The following is a 25,128-nucleotide window of genomic DNA, read 5'->3' on the forward strand; positions in this document are numbered from 1 at the left end:
AAAAGGCATACCTTCCAGTGGGAGAAAGAGGCCAGGCTCACCAAACATCAGAGTGTTACCTTAGGACCATTGCTGCCTTTTTCTTTCTGATTTTGAAGCATGAGAAAATAATTAGACATGGGAAGAAATGTCTGCTAAAGTACACAATTTCATCCCAAATAAGGACTCTCACACACAAACAAGGTCAGTCCTCAGCAAAATTGAATCCCAAGGAGCTATGCAAACCACCTACTTATGGGCTCCAGCAAAATAAATTAATACTGCATACTTGTATTAGACACAGGAGGCTCCAGGAAAGGGAGGGGAAGAAAGATTCCCAGCTCTACAGTTACTTCAGCACACTCATGTGTGTTAACTTCAAGGGATCCTTGTCTGTGGGTCCAGGTGGGACCCCAGGGGCAGTGGTAGACAGCCTATTTCTCTCCTCCTGAAAAATCTCCACTGTGACTTGTAGCATGAGTCACCTCCACGGTAACCAAGCATCATGACCCAGGGGATTATGGCCTCAGGTGAGGGAAGAAGCAGGAAGAACAGAACAGCACCTAATGGAGTGTGTGACACAGAGGGCACTCTCCATCTTCCTTAGATGAAGAAGTTTTTAATAGCAATTCATTAGCTGGCTTACTAATAGAAATAAGGCAAAAACATGGGGCAAAAAAAAGGCAAAAAAATAAGACATGGGGTTGGCAGTCGAGAGCATCTAAAAGGTGTTCTGAAGAGGGGTGAGTCTATCTAGGTGAAATGTCTACACCCCTCACTTGGTAGCCTAGAAGCAATGCCATAGCAAGCAGGGACAGAGACATTTATGACCCATAAAATGTTTGTGGTGTGTACCCTACAGAGGCTAACTAGTTTAACAAGTTTGATTATTGCCCTCGGTAGTTGGTCATCATTACCTAACTCTGAATGCAGAAGGACCAATCGGCCAACCTCCCCTTCTTAGGTGGCCCTTCCTTTCTGCCCATAGTCAACAATTTAGAAGAATTTGTGGTAAGCCATGAGAGAAACAAATGGCTCACTTTTGTTTACCCCAGCCCCTAAGACAGCCACTCTAGCAGCACTGAAAGGCTACCTGTAGCCACCATACTCATTCCTAAAAGCTGGCAAGTGACACACTAAAGGAGAGAGAACAGAAAAGCAGGCTGAAAAATGCTTTGGGTCTTTTCCATATTATGTGCTCTATGGAAATTCTCTTAGAAAGTGAGCACAACAGGCTACAGAAAATTTTTTGTTAGTATTGCCCGGGTGGCTCAGTTGGTTAAGCACCTGACTCTTGATCTCAGCTCAGGTTTTGATCTCAGGGTTGTAAGTTCAAGCCCTGTGTCGAACTGGGCATGGAGGGAGGAAAGAAAGAGGAAGGAAGGAAGAAGGAAGGGAGGAAGGAAGGAGAAAGAGAAAAAAAAAAAAAGAAAAAAGAGAGAAAAAGAGATTTTAGTAATTTTTTTACATTGAGCTCACTTGCATGCTAATCTGACCATTATTATCTTTTTATGTATCTTCTCGAGGTTTTTTTCTTGTACATTTTAGCAGTCAAGAGCTGAGAGACTTTAGGTAAGTTACTTAACCTCTCTGTGGCTCAGACTTCTCCTCGGAAACAGGGCTAAAAAGCACCTACTTCATCAGGATGTTATGAAAATAAAATGACCTAATATCAAGTGCTTAGAACAGTGCCTGGCACTTAGCATTCGGTAAGTATTAGCTATAATCCTTACTCAGGTGTAACCAGAGCATACATGCAATTTTATTTATAGTGTGTTGTACATTATTGCCCCACAGACTTCATACCTGCCATTTCCAATGGCTGCATGACCTTCCGTGAAGTGCATGTATACCACGGTTTACCCATTCAGACAGTTCTCGGAAGGGAACATAAGATATCAACATATCTGACGGGCTATACTCTTAGTCACCCAACCTTGTCCATCAAATCCAAATAACAATGGTTTGCACGTGAAGGGAGGAGGAAAAGACTCAGTTACAAAATCAGTTTGTATTAACAATTTCCAAAATTAAAAAGGACAAAAGAGTTTTTAAAATACATTGATTGGTGTATATTTCCTGTAACTTACTGATTTAATGACCCTCAGATAAAACTCTTTAAGTGTTTCTCCAGAGCAGGAGCAAGAAGCAGAGGGCTTCCAAACCCTTGCGGAGACACACAACTGACTGCAATAGCAGGATCAAGACCTATGTTCTAAGTGGAAAGTAATTACTCCGTGCTAAACTCCTTGTAGGTGAGGACTGAAAGTGATAGCAAGCATCGGTTTTAAGATTCTCTAAAAATCAGAAAAATGGGGGCATGAGGGTGGCTTAGTTGGTTGAGCGCCTGCCTTGGGCTCAGGTCATGATCCCAGGGTCCCTGCTCGGTGAGGAGGCCGCTTCTCCCTTTCCCTCTGCCCCTCCCCGCCTTGTACTCGCAATCTCTCAAATAAATAAAATTAAAAAAAAAAATTTAACAATAGAGCAGCCCCGGTGGCTCAGAGGTTTAGCACCACCTTCAGCCCAGGGCCTGATCCTGGAGACCCGGGATGGAGTCCCATGTCAGGCTCCCTGCATGGAGCCTGCTTCTCCCTCTGCCTGTGTCTCTGCCTTTCTCTCTCTCTCAGTCTCGAATGAATGAATGAATAAAATTAAAAATAAAAATTAGAAAAATCAATGCATTCTTAAACATGGAAGACTACCTCTCCTATAATCGTTTACTTACTGACTTCTTTTTTACTTGATCGTATCTCAAAAAGCCACAAACATTAATATTCTACCATCAGATTGGGTCTCTCACCTCTTGCCCAGTTGGCCTGTCAAAGAACAACCTCATCGCCATCACAGAGTTTTCTATCACTCACGCCAAGAGACTTTAAGAATGGGACAAAAATGCAGCGGCCTGGTTCCCCATCTCTTGACCAGGACAAAAGAAAACACACAGTCCCCGCAGAAAGGGACCTAACAGCCCTCTCCCCACCACCCCCAGACAGATTTGCACTCTTTCAAGGAGAGTTCCCGGCAAGGAAGTAAAGTATCTATGATTTTTATCTCGCAATCAAGATAAGTCCCAAGAAGGAGAGGGGAAAAAAACCCCACATTTTAAAATCCTGATTTAACAACTGATGATTAGCAAAAATGAGAAGTGCCATTAGGTACAAGGAAAACCCCACCAGACCTGTGCTGGAGGAAGCAACACCCCCAAAGTCACATCCCAGGACCCAGTCGCCCTGGGGCCCTCCGCACAGGACACCCATTCTTCAAGATTACAAGGGGCCTTTTCAGACCAGGCTTTTTGGAAGCCTTAATTGTTCCACCTAGTTTAGCCATGTCCTTTCTCATAAAAGAGTATTTTAAAAGTGAAGTGTGCAGCAGCCGCGCCCCTAGAAACATTTTTCTGGGATTTCTTATAAATGCCTCCCCTCTCCTGCATTCAAAGGCCAGCATTCAGGAAAGGACACTTAATTACCACTGCCTTTTTTCTCTCCACAGGCACATTCCTCAATGTGTCCCTCGGGGACACCCTGGAGACTAAAATCCTTGCTTTTTTTCTAACAGATTATCTACAGACTTCTCCCTGCAGGAAAGGAATTTCTCATCTCATTAGGAGCTGAGAGCAGCTCTTTTGCCAAAGGCATCCCTAGCAGAAGGTAACCTGCTTCTTCGGTGTTAAGGCACTGGAAAACATGCCACGGCCCAAACTGAGAAATCTGAAAGAAGCAGAGCTCTGACTTCATACCCCAGACCACCTCGTCTTTAATCTACCAGGCTGAATGTAAGATTAAATGCTTTTCCGCATCCACACTGGCAAACAACTGCCTGTCCTGTGCCCACGGGGACCTCAGCCATTCGTTCATTCACACATGTTATGAGGTGCTGCATCAGGTCACATAGCAAAAAACAAGACCAAAGTGGTCCCTGGCCAAGGGAGAGGCAGGCGAAGCTAGGCCTGGTCCCCTGAGCCAGCTGGGGCACCAGATCTGACTCAGGACACCTTAAGAGGAGTGGTTCTCAAACAAATGATCTTGGCGGTGAACTGATTTTCTTCAAAAGACCAATACAGGGTTGGCTGGGGTGTTGATTTTGTTGGAATTCAAAGGCCCCCCGAGGCTTAGAGATCTGCACAAGACTCAGAATCAAAGACCACCCAAGGGATGGCTCAGGGATGAAGATAAGGCCTCTTATCACTTTCTCCGTTAGGCTAGGGCTTCTTAATCCTTCTGGAACTAAGCCACAGTGAGTGAGTGTAGAGCACAGAGCATGGTTTTCTAGGATGTATGGCAACTAAAATAATAGTATTTTAATGGATATCTAAGATTACTGTTAAGGGGGAAAAGAATAAGTTTAGCAAATCGATTCTGGAGCGGACATTTTAATAGCACGTGTATTGCTTTTAACATAATTATAACATTTTTTAGTTAATCACTACAATTAAAATGACACATCAGATACGATTTACAAAAACTTCCCTCTGACGGTAGTTAGGTAGTTACAGAAACACAATAGAGGTCTTTGTAACCAAAAGGAAGTTTAAGCAAAATGAAAAAGGCACAAGACTCCTTTGTACACTTACCTTCCCTAATGTGAAAAACACGTAAAGGGTTGACTTACTTGCCTCCAGAGTTTTATATTTCACTTATGGGTTTATTTTTCCTAATGTTATATATGATTTTTCTTCCTTTTTTAAGTCCTGTACTCCTTGAAGCAGTGACTCCATCAGCTGTGTTAGAGCCACCATTTAGATTTCATCAGCTACATAAACGATTACAAAACAAAGACTTGGCCTGTATTAAAACTGTAAATACTTGGGGACACACACACACACACACACACACACACACACACCCTGATTTCAGTAACGTTTCCTACTAATTCATTCCAATAGAAGATTTGACTCACAGGTGTCACTGCCCAAAGCTGTCTTTGTAATGGTGACCTCACTCTCGTATCACAGTGGCTGCTAGGGGAAAGAAAAGTGCCACCACTTCCTGGTTCATTTTCAACAGCAAGCTCTCCTTATTTTATTAGTTCATTTTCATCACTTCCTCTCTCTCACCCCCACCCACCAATCCATCAACAAACCAGGCCAACTGAACCTCCAAAATAATTCTGAAACCTACCACCTCTGTCTACCACCATGGCCATCACCCTAGTGCAAGCCGCCACCATCAGTAGCCTAGATTAGTGCAATGGCCTCTCATTTTGTCGGATTCCAGGCTAGGGCTGCTTCAAATCCATTCTCTACCCAACAGCCACAGTGATTTTTGACTATTCCAGATCACAACACCCCTCTGCTTTTAATACTCAGTGACTTCCCATTGCTCTTAAATGAAGCCCTGCCTTCCTCTTCAGCCACAATCTACACAGTCTCTGCAGCTTCCCAGGTATTCCCACCTCAGGGTCTTTGCACAGGCTTCTCCCTCTACCTCAAGTTCCCTTCCTCTACTTTTCACCAGAAAAATCTGTTCGTGCTTCAGGTTCCTGCCTCCAAGAAGTTATGTGCCATCTCCTTCTTCAAGTCATATCCTTCCAGATCTATCCTCTATGACACCTGTTCTCTTCCTCTACTTATCACAATATATGATTATTTATTTATGGGTTCATCCATTTAAGGTCTATCTTCCCTACAGGGCTCTGAGCTTCCTGAAAGCAAGGATCAAGTCTGTTTTGGTCACTATTGTTTACACCTTAGTGCTGGGCACATAGTAGGTATTAAAAAATATTTACTAAAAATATAAGAAGGAGAGCTTACCATTTGCAACAGCATGGGATGGGCCTAGTAGAGGCTAAGTCTAGTAAGACAGAGCAAGACAAATACCATACAATTTCACTTATATGTGGAACCTAAAGACCAAAACAAATAGCAGAAATGGATTCATCAAGACAGAGAACCAAGAGGACGGTTGTCAGGGAGAAGGAAGTGGAGGGATGGGCAAAATGGGCAAAAGGGAGTGGGAGGCTCAGGCTTCTAGTTATGGAATGAGTAAGACGCGGGGATGAAAGGCACAGCATAGGGAACAGTCAGTGGTACTGTAATAGCATTGTACGGTGACAGATGGCAGTTACACTGATGGTGAGCACAACATGACGTACAGCACCGTCATATCACTATGTTGTACACCTGAAACCAATGCGATATTGCGTGTCAACTATACTTCAATTTTTAAAACGTACTATATATATACTTTTAAAGACAAAAGAAAAGGCAGTTGAAACTTTCCCCAAGCTAACTGAATGTCCTACAGATGAAATCATAATCAAATAAGACCATGAGGGAACATCTTTCACATCACCAGAACAGTGACTCTAAAGCACCCTCCTTCTTCGAAGTCACTGCATCCCGTGGCTATACACAGGTTAGGGTTACTTCTCCCAGAGCTGACCGAGAACTCAGGCTCCCAGCCTAAGCTATCATTTTCCTACACAGGAGTGGGAGGGGCCCCGGGAGAGGCAGGAGGATTTCTCCCCAGTGAGGCCCAATTTAATTTTAAGGAGAATCCCAAGAAAGGGAAAACCTAAGCGGTAACATTGTGCCAATTTTCCAATTTGTTACAAAAAAAACAAAAAACAAAAACAACAACAACAAAAAAACCTAAATGCACTTCAGAAACTTGACAGTAGAAGCACCAAAACTGACTGCTTATTTATCTCTCGGCTCATCTAAATCGTTTCTCTGCATCCGACTCTTCCAGAAAAACAACTATTGAGTCCTTATTTCTTTTTTTTTTATTTCTTTTTAATAACCCAGATTTCCTTTTACAATTTAACTACAGCATCTTACTAACACAATTCTTCAAAATCTCTAACTTTATTAATAACCAGATCCTTTTATATGCAACCAAATTCCCTCTTGCATCTTTAAGAGATGTAAGAAAATGACTCTCCATCACTCACTCTCTCATCATGGCTGGAAGACTATTACAGCATTAAGTTTCATGATGTTAGTTACACAGTGGCCTTAGGGTCATCAGACTGAATGGATGTTTATTTTAATCAGTCCTGAACAGATTATTTCCCTATATTTTGTTGCTCTTCATATCCCAGAAAGTTTTTTTCCCCTTATGTCTAGGATCCCAAACTACATGAGACTAGAGAGCTGAGCAGAGAATCCTACATGGTTGGTCACCTTATGATTATAAGACTTTAACTGGTTCTCATTTAACCAAGACCCAACTATGACCTCAGATCTTTAAGAAGCAAGAATATGTGCAAAATTAATGCATTTCCATTTCCTCTTAATGATAAGGGTCATGTACTCTTCTCTATTTTTTAAAAAGATTTTATTTATTTATTCATGAGAGACACAGAGAGAGAGAGAGAGAGAGAGAGGCAGAGGCACAGGCAGAGGGAGAAGCAGACTCCATGCAGGGAGTCCGACGTGGGACTCGATTCCGGGACTCCAGGATCATGCCCTGGGCCGAAGGCAGGCACTAAACCACTGAGCCATTCAGGGATCCCCGTACTCTTCTCTATTAAAAGTATCCTACCTATATGTCAGCCTCTATTTGGTGTTTTGTTTTGTTTTTTTAAGATTTTTAATTTATTTATTCATGAGAAACAGAGAGACAGAGACAGAGACACAGGCAGAGAGAGAAGCAGGCTCCATGCAGGGAGCCCAACGCGGAACTTGATTCCGGGACTCCAGAATCATGCCCTAGGCTGAAGGCAGGTGCTAAACCACTGAGCCACCCAGGGATCCCGTTTGGTGTTTTAAAGATGTGTCATCACACTAAATTTGAGGTCTGCAAAATTTGAGTCACGAAAAGCATAGTTCTCTTGCCTTCAAATGTATGATAGATGAGGGCTTATCAAGAGAACAAAGGGAAATTCTAGCACAGTTAGCTGTTAACGTCTTGAGTTTCTAGACTCTTCTTTGCTCAAGATTAACACACATGCATGCGTACACACAAATAAACCTAGAGACCAAAATTCAAGCTTTTGTTTGTTGCTGGTGTTTAATATCTAACATGGAGTCAAACCATTAATAACTAGTTCAAATGACTTTCCTAGCCTAACTAGTTTCTTTCTGGTAAACTTCTGCCTCTCAGTATATATCTCACTCTCCAAATCTCAGCTATCTTGAGCACCCAAGTGATGTACCAGGGCAGCAGAGAGGCTTGGTTTAACTAGGTTCCCTGGCACCTTGGAAAGTCCCAGGAAGCAGCAGATGGAAAGCTTGCAATTCCACGGGCTGCTAAGGGGGCCAAAGGAGACTTCCTTTGCAGTTATGGAAACACACATACCAACTAAGCATCACTTTCCTACAGGTTGATACTGTGACTAAGTAGTAATCAGCTCATACAATAGAGACGGGAGTAACAATGTAGGTTTAGGATTACATTGGAGAGGAAGACAAATGAAGATGCTGGAACCCTTCCTGAAATAGAGATCTTAAGGAGGCTGTCATTTCTCACAAAGCAGTAAAAGAACCTTTTGAGCTGTACACAGGCCCCAGTAATCCAGGAACCAGAAACATCTTATAAATATCAATTAAGCCTGGCAACAAGCTCCATGCATAAATAGGGAAATTTGGGTGTTTAGAGACCGAGCAGCCCGAAGCCTAACAATGAGTCAGGACCAGAGTGGGCACCAGAACCAGGAATCTGGAATCCTCATCTCTGGCTGGTACAGGAGATCTATCTTTCAAGGGAATAAAATGTTCACATGAGAAACAGCAGAAACAGATGATAATATCCGTGCATCTTGGGATGGAACAAGACAAAGGATGGCCAAATGGCACCCAGTTGAACTTGGAAAGGAAGCCAAGCCAAGGCCCCAAATGTTATTTAATCAAATGGAAAATTAGCATTGTTTCAGCGCCTCCTTAGCAAAGACTCTGCTCACCTTATGGCTTGTAAGTTAATGCCAAGAGATACCCTATCCATCCTCACCTCAAGGCGCTCTATTTTATCTGATTTGAATTCAGAAATGCCTATTCATCTTTGGCCAGATAAGTGAATCAGGTATTGCATTTGCAAGCATGCAAGCTGAAATTGGACCCACGATGCAGACAAGGGAGTCTGGTAACTTCCAACCCTCTGGCTTTTCCCATCCGCTTCACAAAGGAAGGTTAAAACCCCATTTATATCTAAAGCACCCAATGTGAATCCATGTGCTTCGCAAACAGTAGGAGATGTGGTAATATGACTGACTTGCATGTTTAAGGTCCAGCAAAGTAACCAATTAAGCTAAGGAGGCCAGCTTTTGGTACAGTACTCGAGCATAATCAAATGTTACATAATCAAACGTTCCATGGCAAACACCTGCACAAGAGAACAAATAAATGAGTAACACCTTGAAGTGAACTGGGTGAGGCCCAGCTTTCCCTGTGGGAGTGAGATACCCTAGCACACAACTCTAGACTGAGAAGCTACATGTGAGCAGCCATCCATTCAGAGCACGACCAGAGAGAACCTGACAAACTCCCAAAAAGAAACAATGCCTACATGGCATGGCTCAGATGCCTCCCACTTTTGCTCAGCCGAGGACTGACCCCGACTCCAACCAGCACTGGGAAGTCCTTACTGACTTGGGGCTCAAGGCAAACATGCCTAATAGTTTTCAGACTGGAAGTTAGGACCAAACCGTTCTAGCATCCTTTGGGGGGCGGGGATGGGGGTGGGAGGAGAAAAGGGGAAGAGAAAGAAGCAAATTCTCTTCACTAGCCATCTCTGGGCGGCCGGCACTCCCTGGTCCTCAGCCTCCACCCCGCAACGTCCGTGAGTGAGCCTCTAGGGCCAGAGTGTCTGCGGGTTCACCCTCCACCGGATCTTCTTCCCTGAGCCCGGGCCCACACGTTCGCAGCTCCAGGTCCAGGACAGTGAAATACCCAGGAAATGCCCAGGAGATCCGTATCCGACAACCACACCACCCACACTAGTAAGAAGAATTCGTCAGCCCACAAGTATCTTCCATTCATCAGAAATTCATTAAGTGCTTACTAAGTTCCGGGCGCTGAGCGACGTCGCGCAGATGCAGACACCCCAGGTGCTGGTGCTCCCCACCCCCGCCCCTCACGCGGGCCTCAAGGGAGCGCGCACCCGGGGGGACGGCGCGGGGCGGCCTGGAGAAGCTGAAGCTAAGTGAGAAGGCCGCCGTCGCCCGGGAGAGCCCTGTCCCAAGGCCTCTCTCGGCCCGTGCCCCCGGGACACGGCGGCACAGTGACCGCCACGCCCGCTCTAGAAGGCTCTCGGCGCCCAGCCGCACGGCCCCCCGCCCCCCGCCCCCGGCGCGCGCTCACTGGGTCTTCCTGCGGCCCTGGTCCCGGTGCAGCTCCCGCAGATCCACCTCGGCCCGGCCCAGGAACTTGTCGAGGCCGAGCAGCGCGCGGTGCAGCACGGTGAGCTGCAAGGTGGCGGCGGCGGCGGGCGCGGCCCCGGCGGACAGCAGCGGCGGCAGCTCGAAGGTGGCCTCCTCTCGCCACACCGGCGCGCCCAGGCTGCGCTCCGACACCGAGGTGGCGTACTTCTCCTTGCCCACCTGGATCACCGCGTACGCGTCGCTCGTGCCCCCGGGGCCCTTGGCCCGCAGGCCCCGCGCCTGCAGCACCGTCACCTGCACGTGCGTCGGGGACCACACGGCCCCCGGGCCCCGGCCCGCCGAGGCCGCCAGAGACATGGTGACGGCGCCGCTGGGGATCGGAGAGGCCGGGAAGGTGGCGGCGCCCGGCCGGCTCTGCGGCCCGCCCCGCCGCCGCGGCCCCTTTAAGGCTTCCGGCCCCGCCCCCGCCCCGCCCCGCCCCGCCCCGCCCCGCCCCGCCCTCCGGGCCCGGGCCGCCCCGCCCCGCCCCGCCCCCGCCGCCCCGCCTCACCTGCCGCTCCCCACCCGGCCTCTACGGCTCAGGCCCGCGAGTCCCGGGCGGGGGCCGGGAGCGGGGGCTCGGGGGATACTGGAGCGAGAGGTGCTGGTACGGGACCAGGTCGCACGAGCCCGACCTCGCTTCCAGGCTGGCCCCGCCAACGGGCGGGCGTGTGACTCGGCATGCATTGCTTCTCATCTTTTGGTCTCAGTGTCCTCACCCATAAAGTGAGATAACCATCACCTCGTGCAACTGCTTTAAAAATGATAACGTAGCCCGGCACATGGTGAGTTCTGGATCAGGAGGTGCCATGAAGGTGACAGTGAGCGCGATCCCACAGTCGCTGCTCTTTTGATCTGGGCCAGCCCGTGGTTTGCTCCGGGGGACTGCGGGAGCTGGGAGGGTGCAGATGGGTGGCGGAAGGAGGAGGATCCTTTGAGGGCCTGAAAAGGGGAAGGTGAGAGGGAAGGGGGCCGGTGATGAGGTGCTGTGGGAGTGTCCTACTTTGCTCTGCTCTCACCAAATAAGGTGAGGCTGAAAGGGTAAATTAGGGAAGAGGAATAAAGGAGGAACTGAAGATAGGGTTGCCAAACCCGGACATCTGGAGACCAGAGGGCCACCCTTGCTCCAGTAGCCCAGAGTCTCTTCCCTGCCCTTTATCCCTGGGGGCTTCCAGTCATTCACTTCCTTCTTCCAGATGTCCCTTGGATGGGCAGTTTCCCTTCATTCCCAGGTCCTGCTGACTGCAGGACTTCACTCACATTTCCCCCCATGGTTTTGCTTCCAGGGGGACCAGGTGGTGACTTGGTTAAGGTGTCTCTTCCATAGCCCCCCGGCAGAAACCTGGGTACATGCACCCCAAGTGCTCAGGAAGTGCTGTGGAAGTGAAGAGAGAGTGTGCAGTTTATTCTGGCCAACCAGGAGCACACAGTGTTACCTTTTACCCTGGAGGACATTACAAGATGCATTATGCCTCAGGTTTGCAACTGAGGGTGGCTACCATGCGGGAAAGACCTATTCCATACATTGTAAATATGCAATGGTGATAAAAAGGAGGCACCAGACAGGTAAGTGATGGAAAAGCCTAGCAGAGCTCTGTTATTTTGTTGCCATTTCCGTATCTTGACCATCTGTTGATGTCATTCAACCTCATGGCCCCATTCATTACCATAAAAATATATTGAGAACTTACTTGGTACCCAGTATGTGCTAGGAGCTACAGAGGGCACAAAGCCCTAAAACAAGATCCAGTTCTGAGGCACATCATGACAAATGCTATAACGGAAATCCTACACTAACAAAATGCTTTGGGGGTTTTGAGGTTGGAGTGATTTCTCTAAGCAGGTGGATTTTTATGAAGACATTGAGCTGAGCCCTAAAGTAAAGCATATACCAGATTTGACAGGCAGAGAGGGGGTGGTGTGGGGGAAGAGCATTTCAAGGGAGAGAGAACAGAACAGTCTAAGCAGATATAGGAGCCGGAGAGTTCCCAGCATGTTCAGGGGTTAGGAGCACCCCATTGGGGGCCAGAATGTGGGATATCTTTGGAGGGCACTGTGGGTGGATGGTAGGGATAAGACAGCCAAGGTAGGTGGGCCTAGATCACGTAGCTCATGAACACCAGGCTAAGGGGTTTATGCCACAGCGTTAGGCCAGGGTGAGCCAGCCCTCAGAGGATTTTGAGCAGTGGTGTGATGAGGCTGTGCTTCATGCTGTAAGGCAGGTGTGAGCAAAAGTAGCCCAGCAGCCAGTATTGGGGTGGGGGGTCAGAGCTAGATGCCTTCATTTTCACCTGGGGACTATCTGCCTCTGGCCCCACTCTACCACTTATCCATCCTTGGAGTCTGTTCCAAGTTGGAACTGTAGTCAATAAGGCACTTATTCCCCTCCTGGTTTTCCTACCTGTGCACTGCTCCACTACCTCCCTGCTGGACAGAGTCCAAGATTTGGGGTCAAGACTGATCCCCTGTGAGTGAAGTTTTTCAGCTCTCATCTCCTGTCCTCCCCCACACTCACATTGTTCATGCTGCCCCACAGTGAAGATAGCAAGGATTGAAAGCCAGCTGGTCAGCCTCATAGGCGGAGTATGACCCAAAGCATCCCTTCCATTCATGGAAAGGATGAGAGGACAAAGGAAGGGAACAAGGGGGAAGGAAAAACTATAATACCTTGTGACCTCATGTGTTTGGGTTTCTGTCAAACACATATAGGCTCTAAGGTTAAAGCAGAGGTTGTAGATTGGGGGAGGGAAAGGCTGTTCCACCACCCACAGGAAATCAAGATCCTTCCAGACACTGGACACTTGCAGAGGTTAACTCAGAGGAGTGGGGCTCATGAGAGGCAGGAATTGGAAATACGTCAGGGTAGAGAGAAGCCAGGAGCTAGAGCACAGGATGTACTTGATGCTAAATGGCTTGGTGGCTGTTTTCTCCCTTCCTCCAGCCAGAGCTCTTTGTCCCTCAAAACTCATTTGCTGACCCCCCGGGAGTAAGTCTGTTGTCTTCCAATTTTATAGCCCTACAGTCCAGGATGGGAGGTGTGCAGGTGCAATGACAAGGACCACGAGAGGGCTGGTGCTCCACTGTGCCCTGTTCCCCACCTGCCCTCAGCAGAATCCACCTGGGCATCCCTTCCACCCTCTCCCACAGGCCAGGCCGTCCTGGGGCAGCTGACCCCTCGCAGGTTCACTGCATTCCAGAAGTGTTTATAAACACCTCCTACAGCCAGGGTGTGGTGAGTTGACTTCTCATTCCTCTCACTGGCCCGCCTCTAGCCCTGACTGAAAGAGGAGAAGAGTTTCTGTTGGCCCTGAGCACGTGGGCAAGGTGCCTGGCAGGTTGGACTGGACAGATTAGCCACCTCGCCTCCTCCCAAAGCAGTAGAGTGTGCCTGGACTCCCAGACACCAGCTGTGCAGTTAGATGACCAGTGCAGATTTGCTGTTAGGAGCAACCAAGAAGTCTCCCAGGAAAAGACATAGTATAGAGCCGTGCTGGGAGTGGGGAGGAAGGGCAAGCAGAATGAGAGATGTTTGCCACCCTACCACTGCCAATCACTCCTGCCCGCTGCTCCTCAGTACACCCCCAACTGCAAGAGATCTAACCAACAGACACCCCCACCCCGGGCAGAGGGGACACGTGGGTGGCTCATTCAGTTAAGCCTCTGACTCTTGGTTTCAGCTCAGGTCATGATCTCAGAGTCATGAGATCAAGCCCTGCATGAGGCTCCACACTCAGTGTGAGTCTGCTTATCCTTCTCCCCCTGCTCGTTCGTGCTCTCTCTCTCTCTCTCACTCTCTCTAAAAAAAAATCACCTCTGGGGACTCGGAATGGACTAGTGTGCTGTCCTAAGGGAGGAGAAGAAAGAGGCTGGTAATGGTTGCTTGTCTTTCTCCTTTGCCTTGCACTCTGGGGTGTGGTGACAAACGTCCACACACATGACTCATTCACTGGAGCCCTTGGTAAACAGCCTTCTGGCTTCCCCAGGTCCAGCTGCCTCAGACTCTCACCCACTTGGCTGACCAAGGAGACTACTTTCCAGATGTCGGCTCTGGGTGCTAGGGGGCTTCTGCCTCAGGGATCACGAGCCAGGGGAGCAAGCCCCCAACACCAGGCTCTCTTTCCATTGCCCCAGGGGGTGTGGCAATGTGGAAGTTAAAACTATAGCCACACTGGGGTGTCTGGGTAGCTCAGTTGGTTAAGCATCCAATTCCTGGTTTCTGCTCAAGTCCTGATCTCATGGATTGGGGGATCGAGCCTGGTGATGGGCTCCACGATCAGTGGGGAGTCTGCTGCAGATTCTTTTCCCCTGCACCTCCTCCACCACACGTGCACATTCTCTCTCAGACTTTCAAATAAATCTAAAAACAAAAAACTAAACAAAACGAAACAACTATAGCCACACAGGACAAAGGATGGTCTCAAAAGCAAATGGCTACGTTTCCCCCTTTGCCCCTATTACTTTGTTTAACAAAATTTGCATCGTAGATAATACAAAATTTGCCAAGTTTCTTCACGGAAAGCCCTTGAGTCTTACAACTACAGTCTTATAGACTGTAGAGAGAGATTGTGGGTCCCTTACCTCCCCTTTCTTTACTAAGCCTTCCCCTGTGCCTCTCCCATTTAGAATTGCTTCTGATTTCTTTTTTTTTTTTAAGATTTTATTTATTTGAGAGAGAGCAAGCACAGAGGGAGAGGGAGAAACAGCCCCCCCTCCCCCCACCAAGCAGGGAGCCTGATGTGGGGTTCAGTCCCAGGACCCTGAGATCATGACCTGAGCTGAAGGCAGGCGCCTAACGGAGCCACCCAGTTGCCCTGCTTTGAGTTTCCTAGCTTATTTCTTATACTCAGATTCAGCACTGGTTTTATTGGCCTGTAAGCATCCCAAAGGCAGGAAATGTGGTCCTCACTATTTCTGGCTCTCCCAAAGTCTTGCCAACAGAAGGCAGGTCAGATTAAGTAGAGAGGCATAGATGACTTTGAACCCTTCAGTCTCCCTCCAGTCACGGCCACTTTTAGCACTACCCGATATAACCATCTTTCAAAAATACAGATTTATTGTTTCTGATTATAAAAGAAATATGTGTTCATCATAGATGCAAGCCTTCACCTTTCCAGAATCGGTTTCATGACATACAAGAAGAAAGCAGAAGTTCTGAGGCATTTATTCCTTCTTGAATCGTCCCATTGGAGCTACCCCCTCAGGGTCTTGTTCTCCTTCCAGCCTCTTCCATGTAAGCCATGAGCCTCCACTGTCTCAACTGCTGGGGCCCCCGGACACAGACCTGCAGAGGCAGAGCTGGCCAAGAGGTATTTCAAGCAGCTCCACCACCCCCCTTCTCTTCCTTTTGGACGCCACAGCACATGGTACAAGGCTGATGGGTATGTTGACTTTTGAGCCTAAGGAATTATAATATAGCCCTGGAAGTCTCAAGGCAAGCCCAGTGTTTGACAATTCACCAATTCCAAGGCTGGGGTGCGGGTGGACTGACCACAGCCAGAATAAGACTCCTTACCTAGGGGTCCCCTCAAGGAGGCAACCCAGGTTCAAACTAGGCTCTACCTTTAAGTATCCTCTTCTTACCCACCCTTATCATCCCTCTGACGAATTACTGCCCGTCTTCAGGAAGTGCTATTTCTTACCTCTCCTAGGATCTATAACACTCTTCCTAATCCTAAATCCTTTTCCTAAGTCTAATCATTCACCTCGGAGTAACATTTGCCATCCCAACCACCTGTACTGCCAAGTTTGGGAGACGCCTCAGCCAGGAAAGCTATTGATGCTAAGGGCTTATAGAGCAGTTTGGGAATGAATTACAAAACAGTACATTCTGTAGCACCACTGGGTCCCCCAATTTAAGTTTTTGTCAAAACTCATTAGACTAAAAAAATATATATGTGTCCCCAAAACAGACATTCCTGAGAGATGGTAGCACCTAACCCATAATGAGAAAGAAAATGTTGTTAATGATCATTCATAGTTTTTAATAAACACAGGTATTGAAATCTAATATGTACAGAAAATAGAAGAAAATGTGTGAAGAAGGTGAAGAGGAAAATTTCCTATAAACATTATCTGCAAAAAGGCACACGGAAGTGTTTGGTGTGGTGAGTCTTCACCACCCAGATCAGGAAATAGAGCAGTATTGGCACATGCAGAAACCATGCTTGCATCCCTCCTGGTCACGGGCCCCCGTCTTTCCATAGGATAGCAACCACCATCCCAGCTTCTATCCTCTAGATTAGTCTTGCTGGTTTTTTAAAAAAGATTTTATCCATTTACTTAAGAGAGAGAGAGGGAGCAAGAGAGCAAGGATGAGCTGGGATGGGAGGAAGGGCAGAGGGAGAAGCAGACTCCCCCTTGGGCAGGGGGTCCAATGACGTGGAGGGCTTAATCTCAGGACCCTGGATACATGACGGAGCCAAAGGCAGATGCTTAATCAACTGACCCACCCAGGTGCCCCTAGTCTTGCTATTTTTGAGCATTATATGACTGAATATTACATCAGATATTTATCTGGGGTCTGGCTCCTTTCACTCAGTATTATAAGAATCACCAATGGTGTTTGTGTAGCAGTAATGTGTTCATCTTGATTGTTTCATAGTAATCTATCACTATTTTCATTCTACAGTTTATAGACATTTAGGTTGTTTCTAGTTTGAGGCTTGTAAAGGGCTGCATGATGCCCCCCACTCCCCCAAAATATATGCACATCCTAATCCCTGGAACCTGTGAATGCTACTTGTTTAGAAATCAAGTGTTTGCAGGGGGGCCTGGGTGACTCAGTCGATTAAGTGTCTGACTCTTGGTTTTGGCTCACATTATGATCTCTGGGGCTGTGAGACTGAACCCCATACTGGGGCTCTGTGCTCAGCGAGAAGTCTGCTTGAAGATTCTTTCCCCTCTCTGTTCCTTCCGCCTTCTCTCAAATAAATAGATGTTTAAAAAAGAAAGAAAGAAAGAAAGTGAGTTTTTGCAAATGTAATTAAGGATCTTGAGATGAGGAGAGCATCCTGGATCGTCCAAGTAGCCCTAGATCCAATCACAGGCATCCTTAAAGGAATGAGTCAGAGGGATTACACAGAAGAGGACAGGGCCATGAGAAGGAGGCAAGGGTTGAAGTAATGGATTCACAAACCACGAGAAGCTGGAAGAGACAAGGAGCAGAATCTCCCCTATAGCCTCTGCAAGGAGTGCAGCCCCAACGCCGTGATTTCAGACTTCTGACCTCCAGAACTGACACTGAAAGAACTAATTACTGTTTTAAGCCACTGAGTTTGTGGTTGACCAAAAACAAAAAAACAAAAAAAAACCCCACAGAGCTATTTTAAAAATTGCCGTACATTCTCATGTCTTTTTGTGCATATACATATACACAAACCTACGCACACACACCTAAGAATGAAATTGCTGGATCATAGGGTTGGGCATATGTTTAGCACTAAGAGATATTACCAAATAATTTTTCAAAGCAGTTATACCAATTTATACTCCCACCAGGTGTGTTGGAGAGATCCAGTTTCTCCACATTTTTGTCAACATTGGCATTGTCAATCTTTTGTATTTTGCCCTTCTGGTAGATGTGCAGTGGTTTTAATTTGTATTTCCCTGATGACTAATGGGGTTGGGCACTTGTTTATTGGCCATTTGGATATGGTCTTTTGTAATGTGTTATTCGGGTCTTTTGTACATTTTTATTTTCTGTTGTCTAGCTTCTTACTGATTTGTAATACTTATATATTTGTATTATATATGATATAGTTTCTATAATATATATAATTTCTATATATATATTAAATAGCTTTGTCCAAAAAATGCATTGCAAATATCTTCTCCCACTCTGTGGCTTGCCTTTTCATTCTCAGTGGCATTCCTGGGTGAAAAGTACTTAGTTTTTTTAAGATTTTATTTATTTATTCATGAGAGACATAGGGAGAGAGAGAGAGAGAGGCAGACACACAGGCAGAGGGAGAAGCAGGCTCCACGCAGGGAGCCCGACGTGGGACTCGATCCCCGGTCTCCAGGATCAGGCCCTGGGCTGAAGGCGGCGCTAAACCGCTGGGCCACCCAGGCTGCCCAAAAAGTACTGTTTAAATGAAATTTGAGTTATTCATCTTTTCTTTTATGAGTAGTGCTTTTGTGTCCTATTTAAGAAATCTTTGCTGCCCCAAAGTAATGAATATATTCTCCTTTATAATCTTCTGGGAGCTTGATTGTTTTACCTTTCACATTTAGGTTAGCAATCCATCTGAAATTAATTTGTACGTATTATTGAGAGATAATTCATTTAAAAGATAAAATCACGACTCTCATACAGATATAAAAATGAACACATGTTAAAATTTTATTTCACTTATTAGGAAGTAAAACTGGCAAGGTGATTCAACCTGTTCAAAACGGAGTCCAGGGCAGCCCGGGTGGCTCAGAGGTTTAGCGCCACCTTCGGGCCGGGGCGTGATCCTGGAGACCAGGGATCGAGTCCCACGTCGGGCTCCCTGCGTGGAGCCTGCTTCTCCCTCTGCCTGTGTCTCTGCCTCTCTCTCTCTATCTCTGTCTCTCATGAATAAATAAACAATCTTAAAAAAAGAGTCCAAAGAACAGACACATTTATAATTCAAGAATATTGAAATGAATATGCAATTTAAGGCAGAATAAGTTTTTCACAGGAGTGGAGGGGATGTTGTCCCTCAACCAGACAGAATTTATTTTCATGAATTTTTCTGTGCTATCTACAACTTATAGAGTTATAAAATAGTGGCCATAAAATCACCATCAGATAACCCAGAGGCTCTGCTACAAAAATGCAGTTTTCCATGGAAGCATAAATTTTTCCAACCATATAGTATCAGATAGGAATCAAGATTCTTTTGGTGTTTCACAAATATATCCCATAGACCCAGCGCCATTTATTGAAAAAAACTTAGCTTTCCCCCACCAGCTCTCTATTGCCACGGTTATTTGTGGGTTTGTTTCTGACCTCTATTCTGGCCCTTTGGTCAACTGGTCTGTTTTTGAGCCAAAGCCACACTGTCTTAATTATTATAGCTTTCTAATACTTCTCGATATCTTCTAATGTAAAGCTTTCAGCTTTGTCCTTCATCCACTGAGATTTCTTGGTTATTCTCAGTCCTTTGCATTTTCATATTCATTTTAGAATCAACTTGTTCATTTCTAAAACACAACAAGACACAACAAAGCAACAACAAAAACTTGCTCAAATTTTGATTGAGATTGCATTGAATTCACAGGTCAATTTGGGGAAATTTCACATCTTTACACTATTGAATATTCCAGAGAGTGAGCAAGATAGATCCTTTTTAAATGTAATTTCTCTCAGTGTTTGTAGTTTTCTACGCAGGTCTTGTACATCTTTTGTCAGATTTATTCCTAGGTATTTGGTATTCTTGATGCTACTATAAACAGGTTCACTTTACATTTTCATTTTTTAAATAGCCATTCATAATTTGTAAAACCTCTCTGATCCTGAGGTGCCTGGCTGGCTCAGTCAGCAGAGCATGTGACTCTTTATCTCAGGGTTGTAAATTCAAGCCCCACTTTGGGTGTAGAGATTACTTAAAAATAAAATCTTAAAGACACAGAGCCATGACTGGTCCTTCTAGTTCATTCTCCCTCTCTTCTTCTCTGACATCCACACCAGCCAGTGAGGTCCCTGAGGCCCTAGAAAAAGAGGGCTCCCTTGAGAATGCAAAGAGATGACCCTTTGAAAATGGACTCTTAAATTCTTAACCTAAATCTTTCAGTTTTACTTTTTTAAATACCAAGCTTTTGTTTGTTTGTTTGTTTATTTGAGATATTATTCACATAACCAAAAATTCACCATCTTAAAGTGTGTAGTGCAGTGGTTTTTAGGATCTCCACCATGTTGTGCAACCATCACCATCATTTAATTCCAAAACATTTCCATCACCCAAGAATGAAGCTCCATGCCTGTGAGGAATCAGTGCCCGTACCTCCTGCCCAGCCTCTGGCCATCACGAATCTGCTTTCTGCCTTTACAGATTTGCCTTTTCTGGAGATTTCATATAAATGGAATCATACTATCTGTGGCCTCTTGTGTCTGGCTTCTTTCACTCAGGTTCAGGTTTTTCAAGGTTCAACCAAGTTATAGTATGTGTCAATACTGGATTTGTTTTTTATGGCATTGCCTCTGTTTCCACCTAGGAAAGAAGCAAGGATTGGTTCCTGGGAAATCCAGAAAACAAAGACAAGTAGAAAAAAAAAAAAAACACTTATCTTCTACCTTGGAAAAATAATGACAGGAAAACATGTTTTTTCTATGCACGCTTGTCTTTACATGCAGTTGAGATTAGAGTGTATACACACTTCTATTATGCTATTTTTCCCCACTGTTTCTTATTTTATTGGAAAATTTCATATACTTAATTTCCAAAGGTTATCTAATTTCATCATGTCAGTGTCCACTAGTTTTTTTAATGATCTCCCTATTATTAAATATGATGCTATAAATAATATTTCCATAAAAATCCTTGTGCATAAAGCACTGCCCATATTTAGATTTATTTCCTCAACACATTTCCTGATGATATATTCTGAGAAGTAAGTCAAAAGCTGTGAACACTTGTAATATTCGTTATACATAATGACATCACTCCCCCCGGCAATGTATTGGAAAAGTGATTTCCCCTATACTTCTCTAATAGTGTGTACTATGTACTTTTTATTTCTGTTAATTTGATAGAATAAAACAGTGATTTTTGCATTTATGCAATTGCAAAACGTGTAATTTGCATTTCTTTGATTTCTGGTAAGGTTGAATATTTTTTCATGTGTCAATCATATTTTACACATGAAATGTCTGTTCTTATCTTTGTCCAATTTCTTCACTGGGGTCTTGGCACTAGTTTACTAATTTATAAACCTCCTGATGTACTATAAACATTGACTCTTTGTATAGTTTCTGATAATCTATTGTTTCTCCACTTTGTTGTTTACCTTTTAATTTGGTCATTTTTCATTTTTATGTGGTCAAACATTTTCCTTTGAGGAGGTAAGAACAATGTTTTCCTTTGCCCTTAAGCTGAGAATGTCTTCCTCCCCCTGGATATGAGGTATATATTCACTTAGGTTTTCATATAGCCTTTTTTGGCTTGAGTTTTTACCATTTTGCATGTTTATCTTTCTGAAACTTATACTGGTATGTGACATGGTTCAAAGATAAATTTTACTTTTTCTCACAAGCCGCTAATTAAGTATTAAAAAATAAGTTGTTGAATAAACTGACCCTTCCCTAATTGGATTTATAATGCTTCCTTATCATATATAAGTTCCTATATTTACAGGATCTGTTGGAGACATCTAGTGTGTCTGAGTGATTCTAACCATCTTAAGATCCTATCAACTTACTGATTTCAGGAACTTTCAAGAAAAGAAAAGATATACATTGGAGAAGATAACCTGGATAAGCCCTTCTTCGTTTGATTTTATTAAATCCTGATATCACAGGCAAAGGCAATATCTTCTAAAAGTCCATACCCTGTCTCCAGGGCTTTCATGAACTAAGGAGGACCTCACTGAGATGATAACATCCCAGGATATTTTTATCAAACACTAGTAATCTTCTGAGGATTTGTATCTGATAGAAAAAAAAAAGAATACAGGTACATATATTTAATGGTGCTTTGCAAAAACACATGAAGAACGAAATGACTTATATTTTAATGGTCCTTGACTAGATCCTTGACTTCACATAGGAAGACAGACAAAAACTTCTTACAAGTTGTGGAAAGTTTCATACAGAAAATAATTATACAAACAAATGTAAAAATTGAACAATGACAAGTGCTATGGAGCTATCTCTTTTCAGTATTTTTCAAGTTATTTTGACTATGACTTTTCTGCCAAATACATTTGACATCATGACCTACACGAACTAGTTCTCTAAGCTCTGAGAGTGACATCAGGAGGATGAGCAGAAATTAAGTGGATGAAGAGGAGAAGAATGGAGAAGAATGGTCCCAGTAGAGAAAGCAATAAGTGCAAAGACCCTGTGGCTAGACAGAGCAAGTGATGATAGGCACTGTAAAAAAAAAAAAAAAAAAAGGCTGAATGTCTAAGAGGCCAGTCTGGCTGGATCTAAAAAGCCAAGATGATCATGATATGAGATGAGGCTATAAGAGCCATAGATACATACCACGTATGACCTCAGAGGCCACAGCAAGAGCGCCTGTCTCAGATTCAGATTTGTTTTTGAAAAGATCACTGGCTACACTGGAAGATATATAGAAATAAAGCTGAGCATGAAAGCAGAGAGGTTAGTCAAGAGGCTATTGCTATAGTGCCAATGAGAGGTTATGGGAGCCTGGACTGAACAGTAATGGTGGAGATGGGGGAAAACGAATGCAATCCAGAGATTGCAAACAGTAATTCCACAGGACATAATCAGTACTCAGTGTGTGCCATGGACTGTTCTAGGTCATGAAGACACAGCAGAAAACAAGACAGGCCGGATCCCTGCCCTTAGGGAGATTATGTTCTCGCTCCAGGTTTCTGGCTTTCATACCTAAGTGGACAATGATGCCATTCACTGAGATAGGGAATCCTGGAAGAAGAATCAGGTGTTATTTTGGACATGTGGAGCTTTGGGTACTTTTGAGACACCCAACAGGATGAACAGAGTGTTGGAAATATAAGTTGGGAGCTCAGAGGAGAGGTCTGGCCTGGAAATATAAGTGTATTTTCTTTATTGGACTTAGAGGCAAAGCAAGAGATAAGAGACACACCATGAAGTATCATTGTGCACATAAAGCCAAACAGAACTTGTACAGGAATTCACCCCAAATGACAGCATCATTGCTTACTGGATACTTACAATACACTGAAAAAATGACACATATGTGAATAGACAGTTGCTTCATATCTGCACACATGTAATTTGCTTGTACTTATAAGTTTCCTTGTTTGTGTTACTAGTTTTTTCATCTATAGTGATCCTTAGCTCCTTATTAAATTGTGACAGTGATGATCAAAGTCGGCTTTATATTAAAATTATTTGAGCCTATGTCTATCCTTCATGAACCTCTAGAGAGTAAGACCTTGCCTAAATTCCATCATTTGCCCTAGAGTTCTGCATTCAATGGATAAAATTAAATTTTTTCCCTCATACTCATTCATTCATTCATTCATTAGGTGTCCAGATTTACATCTGTGCATACCTTAAGACACTCCTCACAAACAGCTAAAATTGTCCACATAGCATAATCATGCCTCTATTACTTTAATTCCTTTTTTAAAAAGATTTTATTTATTCATGAGAGGCACACAAAGACAGACATAGGCAGAGGGAGAAGCAGGCTCCCCAGTGGGAGCCTGATGCGGGACTCTATCCTAGGACCCCAGGATCACAACCTGAGCTGAAGGCAGACTCTCAATCACTGAGCCACCCAGGTACCCCTAATTCCTAAATCTATTACTTGCATGTGTCTATGTGTGAATGTATTTGCATCTATGTATATCTACTTCTGTAAAGAAAGTCCCCGTCACAATTACATTTCTACATAGATGTGCAGAGGCCAATCTGGGTAGCGCAGTGAGAAAAAGAGTGGTCTGGGTATCAATAGGCAGAAATCTTTGTTTAGACTTTTTAGCTCTGGGACCATCAGCAAGTCATTTATCACTTCCACCCATTTCTCTGTACGAATGGCAATAAATGGTCTCTATGGTCTCTTACATCTCCAAGATCCTTTGAAATGCAATTTGATGGTAAAAAATGGCTTTTCAACACTTAGATCCCTCTGACCACAAACCTTAGATTGAAATACCTCAGAGAAGACAGGAAATATTTCTAAGTATTTGGTATGGCTACATTGATCTTCTAAGATTGCAGGGGGGCAGGGGGAATGTGTGAGTTAAAACGAAAGCCGAGGTTGGTGCTGGAAGTTTTGAGGCATTTGATTTGAAAGTTGCTCTAGAAAGGGGTGCTAGAAGGACCACCCTGTTAAGGGGAACATGAGGTCCTGCAGTTTGAGAACTATTTAGGTTTGTAGCTTGTATAAGAATATGACCACTGGGTCAATTAGCTCTCAGATGAATGCTGAAGTCACCATGTAGTGTATCATGGAAAATAAAGTATCATGAGCTGTCGCTTAGATGACCTAGTTTCATGTTATTTTCTGCTTACGTTTTGCTCATCTAATAGTCTTTTTAGAAGTCATTTCAAATGCTCTGCTCTTATGAGTTTAGAGCTCTGCAGGGAGTAAGGGAAAGGTCATGAGTCCACAGTAGCAAATGGTTGAAGGGGCACAGCGTCCCCAGCCCTCACCCCACCCTAAAGCTTGGCCACAACAGCAGCAACCCTAGCAAGATGCCCAGGGGGGTAGGCACTGGGAATGCCAGGAGTCAAAAGTCAAGTCTGCGGTCCTGTCCCCTTTTTCCATGAGGAGATAGATCCTTCCGCTATTGTGAGTTGTGGAAGATTCTGGATGTTATGGTCACTAAGGGGTATAGTCATTTTCCTACATTAGCACAAGGTTTAGCCAATATCAAAACATCTGACCTTTCAGAGTGGTGTTTTTCTTCCTATTTATTTGTACCCTGACCTGTCTCAAGATTTAAAGCTGTTTACAAAGTCACGTAAGTGAAGTACAACAGCATAAATTAGAACACCAAGAGAAAGGTGAGGCAGAGGAAAAACAAGGACAGGGACACAAAAGTGTGTCAAGAGTGAGACAGGCAAGCCGTGGAGTTCCAGAGGCACACTGGGCTTTGGTGTGTTGGGCTTTTTAAAACTTGCTGAAGCTGTCAAACCAGTGTTGTGTTTGCATTCCCTAGGATCCTATCATTGTTGGGGACAAAGCCCAGCAACACAATCAAATC

The 25,128-nt window shown here is 44.7% G+C and overlaps 2 protein-coding genes and 1 long non-coding RNA gene across 10 annotated transcripts in view; 1 reads left to right on the top strand and 2 right to left on the bottom strand.

The window, feature by feature from the left end:
• Positions 1-10,654, bottom strand: part of RAB11FIP1 (RAB11 family interacting protein 1) — a 31,038-nt gene extending 20,384 nt beyond the window's left edge. For 3 of the 5 annotated variants that reach the window (XM_077849151.1, XM_077849147.1, XM_077849148.1), the window contains exon 1: positions 10,220-10,654. In XM_077849151.1, the coding sequence (XP_077705277.1) occupies positions 10,220-10,596 (377 nt within the window). In that variant the 5' untranslated portion in view covers positions 10,597-10,654. Of the gene's footprint in view, positions 1-11; positions 87-268; positions 427-10,219 lie in introns of those variants that run through there. The other 2 variants (XM_077849149.1, XM_077849150.1) reach the window with 2 other exon arrangements.
• A 126-nt stretch (positions 10,655-10,780) lies between these two features.
• On the top strand, positions 10,781-23,283 carry LOC144284544 (uncharacterized). Of its 2 annotated transcripts, none has more exons than XR_013352975.1 (3): positions 10,781-11,063; positions 15,499-15,656; positions 20,458-23,283. It is a non-coding gene; the product is annotated as an uncharacterized LOC144284544 (long non-coding RNA). The 2 variants fall into 2 exon arrangements; XR_013352974.1 differs by having other exon boundaries at positions 21,670-23,283.
• The window catches only part of GOT1L1 (glutamic-oxaloacetic transaminase 1 like 1), a 40,518-nt gene continuing 34,032 nt past the window's right edge, over positions 18,643-25,128 (bottom strand). For 2 of the 3 annotated variants that reach the window (XR_013352972.1, XR_013352971.1), the window contains exon 11: positions 18,909-20,453. The gene's annotated coding sequence lies outside the window, so the exon portion shown is untranslated. Of the gene's footprint in view, positions 18,852-18,908; positions 20,454-25,128 lie in introns of those variants that run through there. The other variant, XR_013352973.1, reaches the window with a different exon arrangement.

This window comes from Canis aureus, chromosome 15, assembly GCF_053574225.1.
Source record: "Canis aureus isolate CA01 chromosome 15, VMU_Caureus_v.1.0, whole genome shotgun sequence".
Lineage (NCBI taxonomy): Eukaryota > Metazoa > Chordata > Mammalia > Carnivora > Canidae > Canis > Canis aureus.